Source organism: Homalodisca vitripennis, chromosome 4, assembly GCF_021130785.1.
Source record: "Homalodisca vitripennis isolate AUS2020 chromosome 4, UT_GWSS_2.1, whole genome shotgun sequence".
Lineage (NCBI taxonomy): Eukaryota > Metazoa > Arthropoda > Insecta > Hemiptera > Cicadellidae > Homalodisca > Homalodisca vitripennis.
Window position 1 is genome coordinate 166,538,544 of NC_060210.1, and position 20,370 is coordinate 166,558,913.

The 20,370-nt window shown below is 30.7% G+C and overlaps 1 protein-coding gene across 2 annotated transcripts in view; it reads left to right on the forward strand.

The window, feature by feature from the left end:
• Positions 1-1,366: 1,366 nt before the first annotated feature.
• LOC124360547 overlaps positions 1,367-20,370 on the forward strand; it is a 37,143-nt gene continuing 18,139 nt past the window's right edge. Inside the window, exons 1-5 of one of the 2 annotated variants that reach the window (XM_046814261.1) lie at positions 1,367-1,610; positions 7,547-7,747; positions 9,551-9,774; positions 14,360-14,665; positions 14,877-15,084. In XM_046814261.1, the coding sequence (XP_046670217.1) occupies positions 7,634-7,747; positions 9,551-9,774; positions 14,360-14,665; positions 14,877-15,084 (852 nt within the window). In that variant the 5' untranslated portion in view covers positions 1,367-1,610; positions 7,547-7,633. The remainder of the gene's footprint in view (positions 1,611-7,546; positions 7,748-9,550; positions 9,775-14,359; positions 14,666-14,876; positions 15,085-20,370) is intronic. The other variant, XM_046814260.1, reaches the window with a different exon arrangement.

Sequence of the window (20,370 nt, forward strand, 5' to 3'; positions counted from 1 at the left end):
CAGTGATAAAAAGTTAAATAGCGCACCAAAAGATAGTTAAAACCATAGTACAACCCGTATACAAAATCTCAATTTTTTTTTTACCACTCAACAGATAAAATTCTAGTTCCACGCATTTGTATCACCTGTATATACCCTTTTCTTTGTCATGTGATATATAAAAAAGGGTCTATATATTTAGTCAGGCCTTTTGTTCAGTTAAATGCCTGAATAAATAATGACCTGAACGATTAAATGGTTAATATGGTTGATTGTATTTTTCTTTTAACAATACATTTATAAGTGTAGTGGTCGATTGACAGTACATCTTTCACGTTTGTGACCAACTTCTTATATAAGATATATCTTGTGATAAGAATTCGATGCGGTTGTCTTTCCTCGGTCTTCGTTTTAAGGCCTTGATCTATGATTCCAGCTGCTGTGTGCACCTTAAAAATTTTACGGAGTTTGTTGTTACTTGATAAGAATCATTCCCAGTGAAGATTTTCGTAATTTTAAAGTGACTGATTTCTATTAAACTGCCTGTGATTTACTTTTGTTACCGTTGCAATAGATTTTTATTGTCTTTCCTTATTGATATCCCCTGTAGTCACGGTCTGGTTAAAAGGTGGTTATTATCACAATTATTATTCACACAATTTGAATTAGAGCTATAGGTGTCATTACTTTCAAACAACGTATCGTAGGATTCGGACATCACTCATAAGTAGCATCTCTGCTTCTTGTTTATAAATAAAACGACTTATCGTACCGTAAATAGACGGTTAGTACATAGTACTTTTATAATATCATAATATTCTTATAATAAAATTGTACTTTTTAAAATATTGCAGCACCAAAATATTCAAAAAGAGCAGTTTTTGTTTGACGATGGAAGGATTGTGAAGAAAACAGAATTTTTCTAGATATTTGCAATGGTTTAGTGACACAAAAAGCTCTCGAAACCTAGTGCTACATGTTTATTTGTATCACTGAACAATGGCAAATGTTCTGAATAATGAACTAACTTACATTGTTTGTATACATTTTTCTGCATAATATAAACTCTCTTATCTTAATATAGTATGTATACTATTAAGGAAACTAATAAATTGATGTAAAATATCCAGAGCTATATAAACCAACTACCTGTTTCATAAACTAATCAGCTGTTTACACCTGAGAATAGGTTTTTTTTATTTCATAGTTCATACTTCAATATTCAAAAGTTCAAACAATAAACAAACAAGTTTATTTTGTTTTTGTTTGGAACTGTTCAACTTTAGAAGATTTGTTAAATTTAGAATTTAGAACTATAATTTTAAATTTAATCTAGTGTGAATAGTCCAACTGTTAATCCAGTGCAGCTTTATTAGATGGTGACTAGTAGATTGTGACTTGGAACTTGGAGTTGATGTAGACGTGGATTTTTATAGGCTATTTTATTGTCGATGTAATAATACTTGAAGGTTTTATTTTGATTGGGTTTTGCCAAATATTGTATCATATAAAGATTATAAAAGTTAAAATGTCACATAGTACTGGGAATGTAACTAATAAAAGTGCAATAAACTTTGAGCTAGAGAAAAAGAAAGAATTAGAAAGAAGAAAAATATTTACGTCTTTTACAGGTTAGTACAATTTCACATATTTGAAAGATGTAGTGTTAAGATGAATTTTGTATAAGGTTTGGGATTGGTTAAGGGTAGGGTACGATAAGCGGACCCGGTTTTTTATATCGAAATTGGCAAACGATATTACTTAATCATAACCATCGATATAATCAATCGATACTGATGAATTATTTTGAATTATTAACTTAGTAAATAGTCTATATCAACAGCTGTAAACACTTTAAAATAATACATGTATGGTAATATTTCTATTTTACATAAGTAATTTTAATTATTAAAATGGCAGTCAATTTTAGAAAACTTCAAGACATTGCTTTGAAAGATGATAGACATAGCCTAAATAAAATATATTTGTTTTTGTGGCTTTAACATGTTGGACTCGTACCGAAAACCCCATTATGTGAAATTTGTGGGAAAGAAATAACTGTAACTGTGAGAGGAGCAAATTTGGTTGTCTTCAGTTTTCCTAATTTTTGTTATAATAATTTGTTTGATCACTATAAATATTAAATTCATATTTAAGTTTAAAGCATGTGATTGTTATTGAGGACTATAGATACTTTTATATCGATTCATAGTCTAGGATTTGAGATGCGAATATTAGGTATCGAAGACTACATTCTTCAATATAAAAACCGGGTCTGCTTATCGTACCCTACCCTTCTATATTAATGCTTATTTACCATCAAATCTCAATGTACAGTTGACATCCTCTTAATCAGACCATCTACGGGGCTGGAGCTTTGTTGTACGAGGGTAATTTAAGTTAAAACAGATATTAATATACTTTGGAAACACTCAGTTTTTTACACAGCAGCAGTACAAGAAGCGGGGGGTAGAATACTTGTACTTTACAATAAGCAGACCCCGGTTTTATAATGTTTTTTTTTCCATAACCTGTGTTAGTTTTATTGTTTCGTTAATGGTTATGGTCCCATTATTATTATGACATTACGTAATTGTTTAAACTATTTCTATTAATTTGAAACATGTGACTTTAATTTAGTTCTTCAGATACATTTAGATCAATTAATAGTTCTGTTATTCTATATATAAGTATCGATGATTGTAATAATCAATATAAAAACGGAGTCCGCTTATCGTACTCTACCCTATGCGGCCACCACCATAATCAATATTCATGATTGTCTAAACTACCGAAACCAAAATATGTCAAACCGAATTACAGTAACCTATAGTTATTTAAAATTACAGCCTAGTTCATCTGGGTTTTATGTCTAAAAAAAGTAATAATTTAATGATGAATAAATAATATCAAAATAACAAAATTGATGAATAATGTTGGTCACCCTGATATCCCTCCTCCTCCTCCTCCTCCTCCTATCTTGCCATTCCCCATCCAGAACCAGATTCCATCCCGGCCACTAGCTGGTTGAATGTTAAGTGGGTATTGTATTGAATTCACAGGTACTTTGGTATTATCTGGAAGCCACTATTTTTTGATGAGTTTTGTTACTGGGGATCTAAGAAAATCTACATTACTAGACAGAAAAAACTTTATTTGAATTACTGTAAAAATTACCTGTGTTCATGACGATCAGCTATTGTTTTCTGCCTCACAAAAGGAAACCAATGTAGGTGAGAAGAAGGCATTTGTGGGCAATATCTACCCTCTCTATCTACTGCATGTTATTAGGGTGTATAAGTAGATAAATACGTATACATGTATTATAAATATAAGAAGTTAATGAACACTCACGTGGTATGTGCTTGACTTTAGGTACTATCTCAGGAATGTTTTTACTTTTTCACCAAAAGTAAGTGCGGGGTGGCACCTAACCGAAGCTTGCACTGATGGCCAAGGGCATTTCCGATCAGTACTTTCACAACCTCACATCATGTGCCAGATTGCCCATCGTGATATGACATCGAAGAAGTTGCACAATTTGGGACTTGATCTGAGGTCGGGGAAAGTACCGATCAGAAATTCCTTGGTCATCCGTGCAGGCTTCGGTGGGTGCAAAAATCACGTAAAAGGATTCCACACTTCTTGCGTAAAAGGAAAACATCCCTTAAGATAGTTCCCAAATTCAAGCTCAGTTTACATGAGTGCTTGTAAATGTTACCTTTAACTTTGGTACTACTAGTTAAATGACATATTTATGATAATCTAATCTAAACCTACCTATATCGCCTAATAACAAAAAGAAGATAGGGATAGAAGAGTGACCTCCTTGCTGATATCGCTTCCTTTTGTGAGGCAGAAAACAAGAAATGATTGTCAGAATGATATGTACAGTACTTTTCACTGTAGGTCATATACAGTCTGTTCTTTCTAATAATATAGGTTTTTTTCATATCCCCAGTAAAAATAACCAAAACATAGTGGACTTCAGATAGTACCGTACCAAAGAATTAATCCACGTTATCATTGTTATTAATTTTTTTAGTACTTTTTAATACTTTCCTTATTAATAGCAATTTCATGGTAATAATGATAGTTAACATGGTTAGGAATATTTTTAAGATTATTTTAGTGAAAGTCCGTAAAATATATATTTATTAAAATGAAAATTACCTTTATGCAACCTCAAGGCTTTAAAATATAATGAAACTAATGTTATTTAGTCTACGATTGCAGTTCCAAATCAAGACATAAAAATAATTAAATATAATATCAAAGTAAAGTTATTCTTGATTTACCATTTAAACTAAAAACAAATAAAATTGAGTTTATCATTACTAAACCAATGCAATTTTAGTTCAATATTTGTTGCTATTTTGTTGTAAGTTGGATATAAATTATTGAAAATGGCTGTTGACAGTATGTAGTAAATAGGCTATATTAATTATTGTTATATGTTTGTTCATGTTTAAAAAGTACTTAAACAGCAATTCAATTCAAAACCTTATTTATTTCCAAATAAAGAAATTACAATTCCATAATAGAATAATATATATACTATAGTAATTTTCAAGTATGATTAAAACATTAACATTACTTAAAATATAGGAAAAAAAGTACCCACATAGGCAAGCCTGTGCGTGGGCACGAGTTGTTGAAAAGATAGGTCGACCCACATTGCTGATAAGTTTTAATCATATATAACTCAGATATGTAGCACACTTAACACACTCACGTACATACATAAATACATAAACCTAGCTCCCATTACAATAGAACTAAAAAAAAAGTAAGTAAAAGTAACGGGATAGACTAGTAACAGATATGAGCTTGAAGTAAAAGAAAAAAGAAAATTCCTGTCTGTAATTGGATGCAATAACGTTCTCCGTTGCCTCCCCTCCCAAATCCGTAAGCCAATTAACCAGTAGCCTCTTAAATATTCCAATTTTTATATTATAAAAATTTGTTAATGGTCTCGGTAAATTTCTAATCAAAAATTTGCATTATATATAATGAGAATTAGTTAATGTAAAGCTTTTAGTTAATCTATCTGTTTAAAAATATTTACTGAAACCGAAATCCTAGTTCCTAAAACTATGGTTAGTTCGTCTAAAAATTGTGTTATTGTTTTAATACATATACAAAACCAATGTTTTTACATATAGCTGCCTGACCCCCAAAACTCCCATATCATTAAAAAGTGCAGATGATGCATAACGGTTACCTTTACACAGGGCAGTCTTAAGAATAGCTCTTTGGACAACATTGATAGGTTCTAATACTGATTTATAGGCACCACCCCAAGCTATAATTTCAACCAATAACATTGATTGACAATAAGCAAAATAAGCAAGTTTCAATTCATTAAAATTTAAAAATTTCACGTAGCTGCCTAAATACAAAAATAAATTTTCTTATTTTGTTTTTCATGTAATCTATTTGCACTGCCCAACGCATCCGTTTGTCAAACATAATTCCTAGATATTTATATGAATCAATACTGCTTATAGTGTCACAACCACATGTTTTCACTCATGAAATTTCCACAGGAATGAAGTTTTAGACTATTTTCATTAAAATTATTATTAGCTCGTAATGAAATTGGCAAGAATTTCGTAATTCACAGCATTTACATAATGAAACTTGTAAAGCAAAAATAGATTCCAAAATGAGTAAAATGTGATGTGGTAAAGAGGATTTTAAAGGTGAAAACGAGAACCATCAATGACGAAAACCAAATGACTATTTAGAAGAAAATCTCATTTTATTCCAAACAGGGATATTTAATTTCATAGACTACCAGCCAAATATATCTGAAATATGCTGAAAAATAAAGTTATCTGGCAAGGATTTGTTTAATGTGTTTAATTCCTACCGGTGTGTTTTTTGTGTTGGGCAATTGTATACAATTCACTTGTCACCCATAAGTCATATTATTTTTCATATTGAGGCATATGTTTGTCATTAAGTGTGTAGAATGTTTAAATTAAATGAAATGAAGTCAAAACACAAAGAAAGCAAAAAAATGTTACTATTGTTATAAAAAAAATAGGTTTCTTCGGATGTATATTTGAAGACTGCAGGTGTATTACTAGGACATAGTGGTTCGTACTGAGATCTACTAGACCTTTGATATTTTATTGATTGGTAGGCTGCTATCTTGAGGAATGTTTTTTGTTCATTTCCATCAGCATTGGGCAGTGCACCATCAGCTCATCCCACTCAACTATTAGTTCCTTTTATGAGAGTTTTTTTTTTAAATTTCTCGGCTTTTCGAAAACTGAATGTTTGTGTATTGACCTATTGACTTTTTAAGCATTTTTCTTTTCTTTGTAAGAAGAACTACTAGTTGAAATGTAAATGTCTCCTGCCATCAGCGCAGACTGCGGCAAAACCTCAATTTCTGCCCCCTCGCTAATGGTGATGAACGAAAAAAATCCATATATCCATATGGTGGGAAGGGTTAATTCAGTGTGAATGTTGAGTTTAGTTCCAGTTTACTTCATCTTAGTGCAGTGCATCTGTGACAGCTGCAGATTCCATACGCTGCACTAAGAGGAAGGTGAACTGGAGCTAAACTCAACATTCACATTGAAAAACATCCCTCGAAATAGTAAAATATCTAAGTTCTAGATTGTCTGGTCACGAATGGCTGAGAGCCTTTATCTGTAATTCATTTGTTTTTTTATCTGAAAATTTATTGTATAAGGTTGATAAAATAGCTTATTGTATCAACTTCAATATGAAATAGGCGAAAAATAAAAAGGTCCATTCATATTATTGATAGAAAAAAGTTAAATGTTTACCTTCATGAGTGATTACATGATCGGAATTTGAATTTAGGTACTTATCTCGAGGTATATTTTTCCTTTTGCACCAAAAGTGCAGAGTGGCACCTAGGGTGGAGATCATTGGTTGGATTCAAGAAGCTTGAATGCAGTGGAAGATTGCATTAAGAATTTGCAATGGTGGATATCACTCCATTTCCAGAGATGAAGGCACAACATTATCATCTATGTTGTTCCTACAATGATACTTTTTGAAAGGAAAAAATAAACACACACTACTGTATTAAAGCACATTATATGAATGGAACCTTCAGAAGCATGTTCTAAAAAAATGGATTCCTCCAGAGATTAAGGATTAGGCAATTGATTACAGACATAGAATAAAATGTTAGCTATAACACTATTGCTTTTGAAAATTATTCCTTAGATGTGGCAGAAAAGTTATGTTCAAGATCATTGAACTTTCATTGGCAGCAATTAGTCTACTTTTTGTAAAATGATCTCACTTAATTAGTTAAATTATTAGTTTGATTACTTTAGGATATATCAATATTAGCAGTATTAATAACATTTAATTTCATTCTTGTAATAATGAGAATGAACTTAAATTTTGTTTTTGGATTAGTCTATGTATAATGTATGGGGCACGTATATACATTTTAATTACGTCAGTTATTATGACCATATGTGTTATTTTGGGAAGAAGGTTTATTTACTACTTGACATAAACATTTTTAGAATGCTTAGCTTTAACATTTATTTTTAAATGAAATTTCTAGGTTCGTCAACAATCCAAAGATTTTGCTAGTAAACTAAGAGAAAATATTAAAGAAGAAACAATCAACCAGAAAAACAAGATTTGTGAGATGAAGAGGAAACAAATACAAGAAAAACGATTAGAAGAACTTAACCGTCTCAGAGATATCTATGAAATTTGTCTCAAGTCTGTCGGAGAGGGCCACAGAGAAGCATCTAAGCAAGTAAGTATTTTTGCAATAAATTTATGTCTCTTTTACCTATAACTGGATAGAATAAAAGTAGTTGGTGGCACTGATTTTTTTTTGGGAAATTGTTTTAATCTTTGAAATTCAGTATTTTAAGGTAACTTTCCCATATATACAACAAATAAAAAAGATGTCTTCAAATGGTCACTCCACAAGAAATGACAGTCATTTGAAGTAGGAAATTTTGGAAATTTTATAATCAATTTCAAGTAAAAACTGCTAATAATAAAAGTATTAAATTTTGATAGTTTTCTAACTACAAGAGATCATATCCATATTTTTTATCATTTTACTTTGGACCTAATTTTAAGATGATCTTAAATGATGCTTCAAATTTGTACAACTCCTTGTAAGACATTCTTTACTTTTTTTTTAGAATAATCAAATTTTTTTCAATTTTTCCTGTATGTATTAAAAATATGTTTGAACTCTGAATGGATAACCAAAAAAATTAATAGTATTGCACATAAACTATTATATGTTTTTCTAAACTAAGAGTAGACACAATTTTCTACATGGCGGGTAAACTAGGCCTAGCTTACTCAACTAATGGATTTAACAAACCAGGCTTAAGGACATGACATAATCTAATGTAAACAGGACTTAAAGACATGTCAGGGGCCAAGACATGTGTTGTTGTCCACCTGTTTGTGCAATAACACTTGATAGAAAGATCATAGAGCTTGAATCTTGGTGCATTGATTTTTTTATGTTTGATGAAGAATTTTATTGATTTCGGGGTGTAAAGTTTAAAGGGCAGTCTGTACGTTTGTGTGATAACTCTTTCGTTGCATTTTGCCAGAATCCTTAATACTCTGTTGTATCGGTTCAAAGTCATATCATGCATTCACACATGTATTGGCTGTAGGTTGGTCCTTTGAGTATATGACCTAGAAAAATATAACTCCACAGTTCATCTGATCATTTGGATCCCAATGGATTTGATTGTGAGTATATTATTACACTCATAAAAGTTTGTTACAGTGTGCCATGAAGTGAAATGTTAAGAAACTAGAACCATGAGAAACTTTCTCTTATTATTACTCTCTGTTACCTTTTTATGATCTTAACTGTACTGGTCCCTTTCCAAACTATATAAGAAAATAACTATTAACAGTAGCCCTTAATTTCTTTTATAGATCTATACTTTAACCTCTCGATTAAGTTGTTATACCATATTAATAGACTTGTTTAATTATAATTGATACTAGAAAAAATATTGTTAATAAAATAATCAACTTTGTTCTTTTGTGAACATACAGGTATGAATCCTATTTATAAATCTGAAAATTGTTAGATAGAAGACTACAGAAGTAAACATTTATTTCTTTTGATATTTTTCAACCAATTCCAAGAAATAAGATTACAAAGTTCTCAGCATTAGTTATTTTTCTGTGTTATGAAATCTTTGTGTTCACATTTATTTTAGTAAAATTATATGAACCATTACAAATAAGTATTATAATCGGTAGGCATAATTTTCAAACCTTGAACCATGTTTAACATAAAAAGAGTATTTGAGAATACATTACATGAACCTATATATTTTTCACCTTGTATTTATATGGATTTAACATATCTGTTTACTATGTCCCAGTCAATACACATGCATATCTATTTTTCTTCTAAATAGTTTCAAAAACTCCATAATAATAATTTTTACAACAGTCATCATGTTGGGATACATTACATGACATGTGTAGAATATTGTGGCATTTTACACATGTCAACAATGTTAAATTATGGTTTGTAAATATGATGTTTAAACATTTGTTTTAGCCAAATATCACTTCTAAAGCCGTGGAAAATGAAACACAAAGAGCTATCAAAGCAGCTTCAAGAGGGGCTGAAGCAAGAAAACAGCAACTTAAAAATGAAGCTTTACATCAGCAGCAAATTGAAGCACCTATCAAACAGAAAAGAAAGACGAGAAATAAAGAAAATTTAAGGTCATTTTATGTATCATCTCTGCCAAAGCATTCACAACTACCTGTAGATTCATTGTAAGAAAATTGCATTAAATAATGTTAACTAGCTAAAAATTTAAATTGCTCTTATGGTAGTTTTTTTGTATGTTGTTTGTACATGTATAAAATTGATCTATCAGTTCCACTATTCACACTTTTACTACTGAGCGCTGCAAAGTCTAATTTTACCTGTCCACCTCACAGTGCTACTGTAACCATGGCTAGGGAATTTGTTAAATAAATTTGTTATAAATTACATTTTTACACATTTATCTTATACACATTTGGTTAAAATAAAATAATATACTACCAGCATGGGTACAGAAATATACAAAACACAGGGAGATAAGATAGGCCAATATATAATATTTCTTTTAATAAGCTGGAAAAGTATACATCAGATTTTGAATTCATACAAATCATTATTATTTAAAGCTTAAGTATTATTTTTGGTTGAGGCTATTTAGTTATGTTATTCTACATAAACACTTTTTTCTTTATGGTGATTTTAAAAATAATTGTTACACATGTATTTTGTATGTTTTTATTTGTAATAACAGTATTTTTGTATAAATTTGGCCCCATTCATACCCTTCATCATGAAAGGTGTATAAACTAGTTACCTAGAAAAGGTCTAAATTTAAAACAAGATAAATATAATATTTAAACTGTTGGTTTTTAGGAAACGTTTTAAATCAATTTAAAAATACTACTACTACTATTTTAATATCGTACTCTATATCTAGTATGATATTATTTAAGCGTATTATGCTATATTTATCTAACTGCTCAACTTTATATCCTAAAGTTACACACTCACTTCTAAAATATATGATACAAATTCTTGTAGTAATAAAAAAGCCATCTATAAAGATTTATGTTGTAATGAACCTTTTTTTATCTTTTGTAAGCCTCAGCTCTTGGCTATGCTAGTTTGTCTGGGTTTATCTGGGACATCCCTGGGATTTGGACCCGTAATCTTTCAATTAGAGAGCCATGTCTATATCCACTAGTCTACAGAGGAGGACTACTTGAAAACATTGCAAACACATGGAGTTATGGATGCCAAATATTTGATAACTGATTATTGTAGTACTTTAATCATTCATTCAAAACTGCCTGGATTGGAGTATGAAACTTAAAAAATCTTACTCTCTTCCGATCGCATGGTTTGAAATCCTACATTTCTAAACAATTTTCTAAACAATATTGATTCCTATAGGGTTTATTCCCTTCCTCCCTATAAAAAGGTAAAGATATTTTCGAAACATTAAAGTTTTCATACACAATGAAAAATATTAAAAAAAGGTTGTTGCTCTATTTCTTGAATCTGTATTATGCAAACAACAACAACAACAATAATAATAACTTATTATAAATATTTTTTCTCTTTTTGGTTACACTGAAGAGAAGAGAAATGTTTGATAGTAAATATCTCAGCAATATTGGTCATTTTTATATATAACGGATATGAATTCTGCCTGTTTACAATTTTCTTTTGCATTAACGTTTATAAATAGCAGTTTTGGGGTTGTTGTATATTGTAACCTAATACAACTCATGTTGGGATTTAATCCCTTCACTACATGAAAGGCATAATATACTATATTTAAAAAATAGATTTAGATGACTTGCAAATCTGTGGAATTTTGGAAAGTTTTACTGTCCTACTTTATAAATTTTATTTGAACGACCTTTATAATTAGTCACAATACAGGGTCATCGAAATAGGTGGACCCAATTTTAAACATTAATAAGTAAAGCTGTAATAAAGATAGTTGTTTTTGGTACCAAAAGATATAGAAAAATCTTTAAAGTTTTTTACTTACTTAAATATGATTTTAAGTGAGCTCTCCCTGTAGTATGACAGGCATCTTTCATAATTGACCTCCATCCAGGTCCATTCAATCATGTCAGGATCACAGTTGGAATCGCAGTATTCATTCATTTCCTTAAGTTTCACAGGACCAGCTCTACCAATCCACTGAATAGGGAATTGGTGCATATTAGGAGATGGTGCATGCGCAGAGTTGCAAATCAGCTCAACTTTGTATCCTAAAGTTACACACTCACTTGTAAAACATATGTTACAATTATTCTAGTAGTAATAAATGCACCTCTATGATTAGTTGTATAACATGCTTTGCTCGATGTTGCAAGGTCAGCCCAATGACAATATTAAAACTTCAATATATTTTCTGTATTAAGGCGTTAGCTTTCCTGTAATCGCTTCATAAATACTTTTAAAATTATAAATTAAAATTGGGTCCAACTTTTTCAATGCTTTTGTGTAGTGCATTCTTGACATTCTCTTAGTGTCTTAAAGCCGCAGGCTTGGAAGATTGTTTTGTCCAGGAATGAATTTAGTTCTATATTATAAATAATAAAATTACCTCATAAATTAGTAATGGATGCCTATTTTTAAAACTCAGTATGTATTAGATTTTGTAAAATTGTATAAGTGGTGAATCTTCTGAGGTTAAATTTTAATTAAAACATTTTCAAAAATGTTTACATGTACAAACATGAAACTAGACAGCTAAAATGGTTTATAAGTGTGTGACAATATGTTTATTTTGCATATCATGGACTAAACTTTACATGTGCATTACAATGTTATGAAAAAAAAACAAATAATTCTTCTCTTCAGTGTTTATTTAGATAAATTGTACTCAAACAAGCATTAATTTTGGGTATAATCATACAACATTTTAATGCTTTTGTAAATCAAATTTATTATAAAAATAAACATTTGACTATTCTCTATGACTATTTACAGAGAGGAAATTAGTTCACATTTCTCAGCTTTATTATTAATTTGAATATTTTTTTACTTTAGTAGTCTGTCATCTGTTTCTCATAATGTAAACATAAATAACACTATCATTACATAAGCATTATAACATTCATATTTACATCATTCATTTTAATCAAAATTTAACTTAAAATTAAAGTAAAAATTTTAAAATATCCGTACAACAGAATTTTACTATCAAAAAGTATGTATAAATGTTCATAGAGCAGCGTGTGGTGTATTGTTTAGTAGTAGTAATAAACATAACCTTATAACAATAACTTAATATCATAAACTGTGGCAGTGCTTTTAAATAAGATTAATCTGTATTTCATACTGAAATACTTATGGTATGTTTATGAAGTTTTATCTATATTTATTTATAGCATTTACACCACATTGTTGATGTATAACACATTACGGTTATAATGGTAGTGTCAAACGGTTTTCAAATAATTCCTGTATAATTTTGTTTGACGAAGCAGCAAAAGTTTACATTAAACACCTTCTAAGTTAAGTGTATAAAATTGTTTTTTTTCTCTAAGTTTAAAATACCTCGGGTATAAAGGTGTATCTTGTATATTTATTTTAAAATTAGGTTAAAAATTTTATTGCAATATTATCAAATTATTTATGTTCAACTGTAAGAATAAAAAACATCAAATAAAAGAAAACAAAATTATCTTAAATGAATGCTTATGTCTATAAAATATATAAATCTAGGCTTACAAAAGAAAACATCATTAATTGTAATATTGTGTCCTTATGTCATACGTTGTACTGTTGTTGGTGAATACAAGTGAATCAAATAAAATGTTGTTTTAAGTACAAATTCAAAACGTCTATAATAGTTAATGTGCTTGTCACACCATGTGTTGTGTAACAGGCTTCACTGAGGTTACATGCAAAATTTCAAGAATATAGCTCATTTCATTCTCAAGATGTGCTATGGTAGATAGACAGACGGTCAATCATACAAAAAAGAAATTTTTACTCTTATTTCTCCAAAAGAGTTTGACATGCATCATCATAGAACTCATTCTTGTCTATGTAGACATTAGGTTTCATGCAAAATGTTAATGTCTACAGATACAATTTTTCTCGAGATTTCTTGCCACATGATACATTCACATTTTTGTCCACTGCGTTAGGTTTCATAACGGAGTGTTTAAATAATAAAAGTTTCAGTGATCTAGCAAGAGTACTAATAAAATCAAATCTGTTGACAATTTTAACCAGTTTCTACTCAATTACTTTTTCTTTTACTTCTTGAATAAAAGTTATATGTTGAGATCTTATATGATTTGGACTCAGTTTGTTTACAAATTTATTTATTCTGCTATTTTCCCGTTGCTATCATGATTACCAACAAGGTCAATATACAAATATTCACTTTGCTCAGCAAAATCATGTGGAGTGACATGAACCATCATCAGACTCAGTGTTGCCTATACAGAAATAAAGCTTCATGCAAAATTTCAAGTCTATAGATAAATTTGTTTTTGAGATACCGTGTAGACAGACAAACAGAAAGATAGAAATGAAGTTTTTCCAGCCTCTCCAGTGATAGACTAATGCTCATCTTATAGATCATCCCGACTAGGGGCACCAGTTGTATCATGGTAACTAGTGTTAGCTTTTAATATTAGAGGTTGTGGAATATTACTTACCATGACTTGACACAATGTAATGCAAATTAAGAACATGATCCATAATTACTTATACATGTATATTTACCTTACTAATTATGTTAACATGGTCTGTTATGCAAACTGGTGATGGAGTAACATAATGTGATGGTCATGGTTTAAATTATTTGTGTTTTAGAAAACCACAGAAATCCAGTAATGAAGTCAGTCCACCAGCTGTCGTACCGCAGGTTTTGCAAGAAGTTCCTAGCAATTTAGTGGTCTCTCAAGCCTCTTCAACAGGATCTTTGATTTCTGATGAAAAACCTGAAAACGAAAAATCTGCTAAAAGAAATTTAAATGTTAAATGTCAAAATCAAAAGAAAGCAAACACAGAACAAGTGATAACGGACCTCAATCAGGAGGAGGATAATTGTAGTTCATCACCAAAGGAATGTTGTTGTGACTATGTTGTCTGCAGTTGTCATAATAGTCCTCCAGTCTCGTAAGTCATTTTCTAAAAATTTATTCGAATTGATCATAAAATTATATTTGTAGTTTCCACTTTGTAGGATTCATTATCTTAAATCAAAATTGTATAATATTTTAAAATTCTAAAAACCTCTTCCACTTTTTAAATAAGAAAAGTGAGTATTTTATTAGATATTTGAAAAGGCTATTTATTAAGAAATAGTTTTTGAAATATGTAATTTCAGTTTCAGAAGACGTTGTCAGTCAGAAACAAGATTGAGCAGTGAGGTCAGTCTTGAATTGGGAATACATCATCCACGCAAAACTAAGACAAGAAGTCGTTCTTGCTCTCCAAGAAGTGTTAGAGCTCTTAATTATCTTGATGCTGGTAACCTCTTTGAGAGTAATCAACGCAATTTTGTGACTGTAACTCATCATTCCTCTCCTCCGAAGGTAAGCAACTTATTAGGTTCTCGATACTGTATTGTCACAAATTAATTGTTGCATCAATTCCTCCTTCAGCCACAAATAGGAATCAAATTGCTGTTTGGCTCTCTGTATTAATCTTATACTTCTGTTCATGGTTAAGAGTCTCTGCACTGTTTTTTGTTATTACATCTATATGTACTTTTGTACACAATTGTCTTCTGTGTAGAACACTTTTTTATTTAACTTTGAAACCACACCACCTTACATCATTACATACGGTAACCTTAAAATGAAAAAAGAAGGTACTTTGGGATTATACCGACCACACCAGTATGAAGAACACAAAAATATAAATTTATAGAAACAAACATGATTTAACGAAAAAAAAAACAACTCTTTAATTACAACGATTATCAATTGTTAATGGGGTCAGATTCTGTTATATGCCCCCAACGCTTGAACTTTTTTCAATGAACTTAGAACGTTATAAAACGATGTAGTTGAATAACAGAACTAACATTCCATCAATCAACAAGCATTTCCAGGTATTTTGATCGGTATTGTTGTCGCTGTTATCTTATCTTTCGCTGTTATCTTATCTTTCTCGAGAATCCCGATTACGGCCGCATGGCATCACATGATTATTTAAGTTTTTTTGCACAGTACATAATTTACATAATTGCCTTTCCATTTCAATTCAATTCATATTTCTGATCAGCCCCTCTAGAATTTGATATTTTACTGATAGGTACTATCTCGAGGGATGTTTTTCTTTCGTTGACATCAGTGCGGGGCAGCCGAAGCCCGCGCTGATGGCCGGAGGCGCTCGCATTTTGGGTGGCGGAGTGTGATCAAGAATAAAAACAAGTTTTGTGTGTTTTTTTCAATAAAGAGTTTAGTTTTTGATTGGTAATGTTTGTTTTTGTTGAATTTTTGTGTTTGGAAAAATGTAGGGGTAAAACACGGAAGTACAACAAAGCGACGCACCGTCCAGCTGAACGGGCGGCGAGACTCTTCAATCACGTTATCTACTAGACCGCTCGACTTTGACCTCTGTCTGAGGATGGGGAGGGGTTTGCGATAAGACAATTCCTGTTTTAAATTGACGAAATATTGTTCTAGACTAATCTAGTAATCAGTAGAAGCAAAATGTCAAATAACGATTCATGTCTGGGTGTGGTCGGTATAATCCCAAAGTACCAAAAAGAATGTCTATGAACCTTAGAAACATACAGCAGAAGTATATATATATATATATATATATATAATATATATATATATATATATATATATATATAATTATATATAAAGAGTCAGGGAAATGCAATATGCATTCCAAAACACATTGACTTTTCTCTAGCTCTATAAATTATATTAACTGAACTTGAATTAATGACTAATTTTATTTTTACAGATTTAAGCTATATATTAATATATCTATAATAATAGAAGACATGTTTTGGCCGACCACTTAAATATAAAAATCTGTATTATTTTACAGTTGCTGCAATTAATAACAACATTATTCATTCTAAGTATAGTAAAACAGACCACAATATTTGGATGGATTAAAAAAAAGTTGCATATCTCATTTTTATAACTAATTAGGAGTCTTTAGTTAATACAGACGACATCAACACTTCTTGCGAGCGATTTGTTTGTCAGATACAAACTATATAAAATATTGAAAAACTACAGAAGTTAAATAACATCTCCCGTGAAAGAAATGAAAATAAAGGTCAAACACAGAGATAAGATTAGAAAAAAAAAACACAACAACTTTCAATCCTAAAGCTCAGTTTAAATCCTAACGGAATTTTTTCATAATAATATTAACTTAAACAAGAATAACGTGAAATTTCTATGGAAAATATTAGAAAAATTAGTTAATACTAAATGAAAAGAGGCTTTTAAAATTGACCCATTTTTGAAAGAGAATGAGGAGCTGGATAAAAGAGAGGTTGTGGAACCTTTAATGATTATTATGTAAGTGTTGGAGCAGGGCTGGCCAGGGCTGTCCCTCCCGTGACCGTGTTATTGATGATGGTGACTTTGCCATGGACTCGGCCCTCCGGCTGGTTCCTCTCACTCAGGATGATGTTGTCTGGAGTGTAACCAAACTCAGAGGGGGCTTCGGCCCAGGGATTGACTGGATTCCCGCTAAGATCGTCTAAGACAATATTACCAAATTAACACCATTGTTACATATTTGACTGTAGTATTTTAAAAACGATTTATCCTAACATTTTCAAAGTAGGTGAAGTTATTCAAATTTTTAAGGGGGGTCCGAAACATGAGTGTGTAAGCTATAGATCTGTTATTTTATCCAGTGTACTTGCAAACATTTTGGATAAATGTGTTAATTAAAAACCAACTTGTGAATTATTTAAAAACTAACAATATAATTGATTAAAACCAATTTTAATTTAGGAGCGATAGCAATTTGAATGACGCTTTATTTTGTTAACTAAAGAGTTACATGATGCTGTGGGCAAAAAACAGGAAGTCTCTGTTGGTATTTATTTATTTGGCTAAAACGCTTGACACAATTAATCAGGACTTATTAATGAAGAAACTAAATTTCTTGGTGGCTCATGCTACAACCTTGGATTGGTTTAAAAACTACTTTTCTGTCTAAGTAGTCACAATTTAGGGGGAGCTGAGTTTGAGGAAGACCATACAGTACGGTGTAATTCAAGGAAGTACTATAGGCCTATACTAATTTTGATATATGAACAATTTAGGCAAAATAAATATGGAAAATGATGATATTTTTATAAGCAGATGACACAGCTCTTTGTTTTGAGGGGTCCAGCTGACAAGGGATGTATGGGAGTGAGCATGGTCTGAACACTGTCAAGTATTGGTTTGATTAAAATGGACTCACTATGAATGTCAAAAAAACAAAGTGCATGGCAGTGGCACTTCGGACGTGTCATGATCCGGACAATTTAAACCTGAGGCTTCACACTTGTGGCGGCGTGGCTGGCTGTGTGAATGTTGTGAGAATGTGTAGAGCATGTATCTGGATACAAGTATTTAGGAGTAATTTTTGATAATCGGCTAAAATGGATAGGTCATATCCAGTATATAAGAAGTAAGTTAAGGATACAAATTTTTATGTTTAAAAAAACTTTGTAATGTATTAACATTTGATATTTTAAAACTGGTTTACTGCGCATTCGTACAATCTGTTCTGCAGTACGGAATTATTGCTTGGGGTGGGACATTTAAGAGCTCGCTGTTACCGTTAGAAATCGTCCAAAAAGCAATTATTAAAGCTGTCTTGAAAAAACCGTCTTTATCTTTCGGAACTGTTATTTGATGAATTTAAGGTTTTTAACATTAGACATTTACTCGTTGGAAACATAATAATGTACATGTTTATGTTAACAAAAACCACATTTATATTTTTAACCAAGTAAGCCATAGTTATTTGACCAGATTGGCAGTGTCATCTGGGATTATTGCCCCGAAATTGGAGAAATTAAAAATTCTTTATTTATACAAGCAAAGTTAGGGCCGCATGGCCCTTTATTACATTTAATCTGCGACAACGTAAAATTTAAAACATTAAATAAATATTGCCTTAAGAATAAAAAAAGAAAAGAAATAATTAAATTTAAACAATGTGGTGAAATTAGTAAAATATTTTAACGTTAAAATTAAAGTAAGAAGAATGGAAGATGGAGTGGAATGGAGGTCTATTAATTGCACAAATTCACACTACATTGCAAATATAATTTTTCTTAAATTACCAGATTGCCTTAAGCTACCTACTAAGTGTTTACAAACCCGACAAAAAGAAAGTAACCTTATGGATACTAAACATAGATAAGGGTGAACTAGAATATTTTATTACTTATTTGTACGTACACTACCTTAATTGTTGATCTTATACAGTATTCATCAGGAGCATTTACAGTGGGTTGGCGTATGATAGTGTCATAATGTTGTAACTTGTATTATGTGTTGAGAGAGAGAAAAAGGTTATGTTGTTTATGTGTGGTGTGAGTGTATACGTGTGTGAGATGTTCCAAGCCTCCTAATAAACTGTTATGGATATAATCTTTTTCTTCTATATAAATGAAGTTAATATTATTGGTCTATATTTATTAATCATTCATCATCACATAATCGTTTCTGAAATTGTTATCTGGTAGTAATTTATTGCCTAACACTAGCTTTGTTGTAGGTATGATGTATTTGTTTCTTGTTTTTTTTCTACGTATATATGTAAGGCAAATATTAAATTATTTTATCAGAGAATTACGTAAACAGACCCAATTGCTATATGTGATACTTTCAATGAGTTTTTTGTTAATGCAGTCAAAGACTTAGTGTTACCAGAAAATTACAGAATATTCTGCAAATTTGAATTTGTCAAATTTCCCTACAGTGGACACAAAATTTAAATTTGAAATGGCAACAGAAAACGAAATTGAAAAAATAGTAAATTCTTTTGAAAACAAATACTCAACAGGAAATGATGACATCCCTATTACGATCATTAAGGTAGCCTTGCCTTTTTATCAACACTCCGCTGACCCATATAATTTAATCATTCTCTAATTTCAGGAGTATTTCCTGAAAAATTTAAATTAGCTCGTGTCATTCCTATTTTTAAAAAGGGTAATTTTGGAAGATGTCAAGTGTTACAGACCTGTATCTTTACTTCCTGTATTTTCAAAAATTTTAGAAAAAGTAGTTTTTAATCAATTTTATAAATACCTAGAGTCTAATAAGATACTTGACAAAGAACAACATGGTTTTAGGTCCAACAAATCTACTATAACAGCCGGTGTTGAGTTTTATAGAGTCGATTATTGAAATCTGTCGATAAAGGTGAAAAAGTAATTGGAATCTTCTTAGATTTGTCAAGAGCCTTTGATAGCGTAGAACATAAGGAAGTTAGTGGAGATGTGCTTCAAAATCTAGGAGTGGAGAACACTGAGTTAACTTGGTTCAAATCATATCTATCACAAAGAAAACAATATGTTGAAATAGACCATTTCTTGGATAGTAAAAAAATTAAGTATAAAGAAAAATATTCCTCTCACCTTTTAAAAGTACAATATGGAGTCCCACAGGGATCGATTTTAGGTCCTTTATTATTCCTGTGCTACCTAAAAGGTTTACCTGGAGTAGTACAGGAGATATCAACAATAAGGTCTGTCTTTATGCATGATACTAATGTAATCGTAAATGCAAAAACTGAAAGAATTAGTTGAATTTTCATCGTACATTGGCCTATCATTAATAAAAGACTTTTTAAAACAGTAAAAACCTTCTTTTTAAACTCATCTAAAT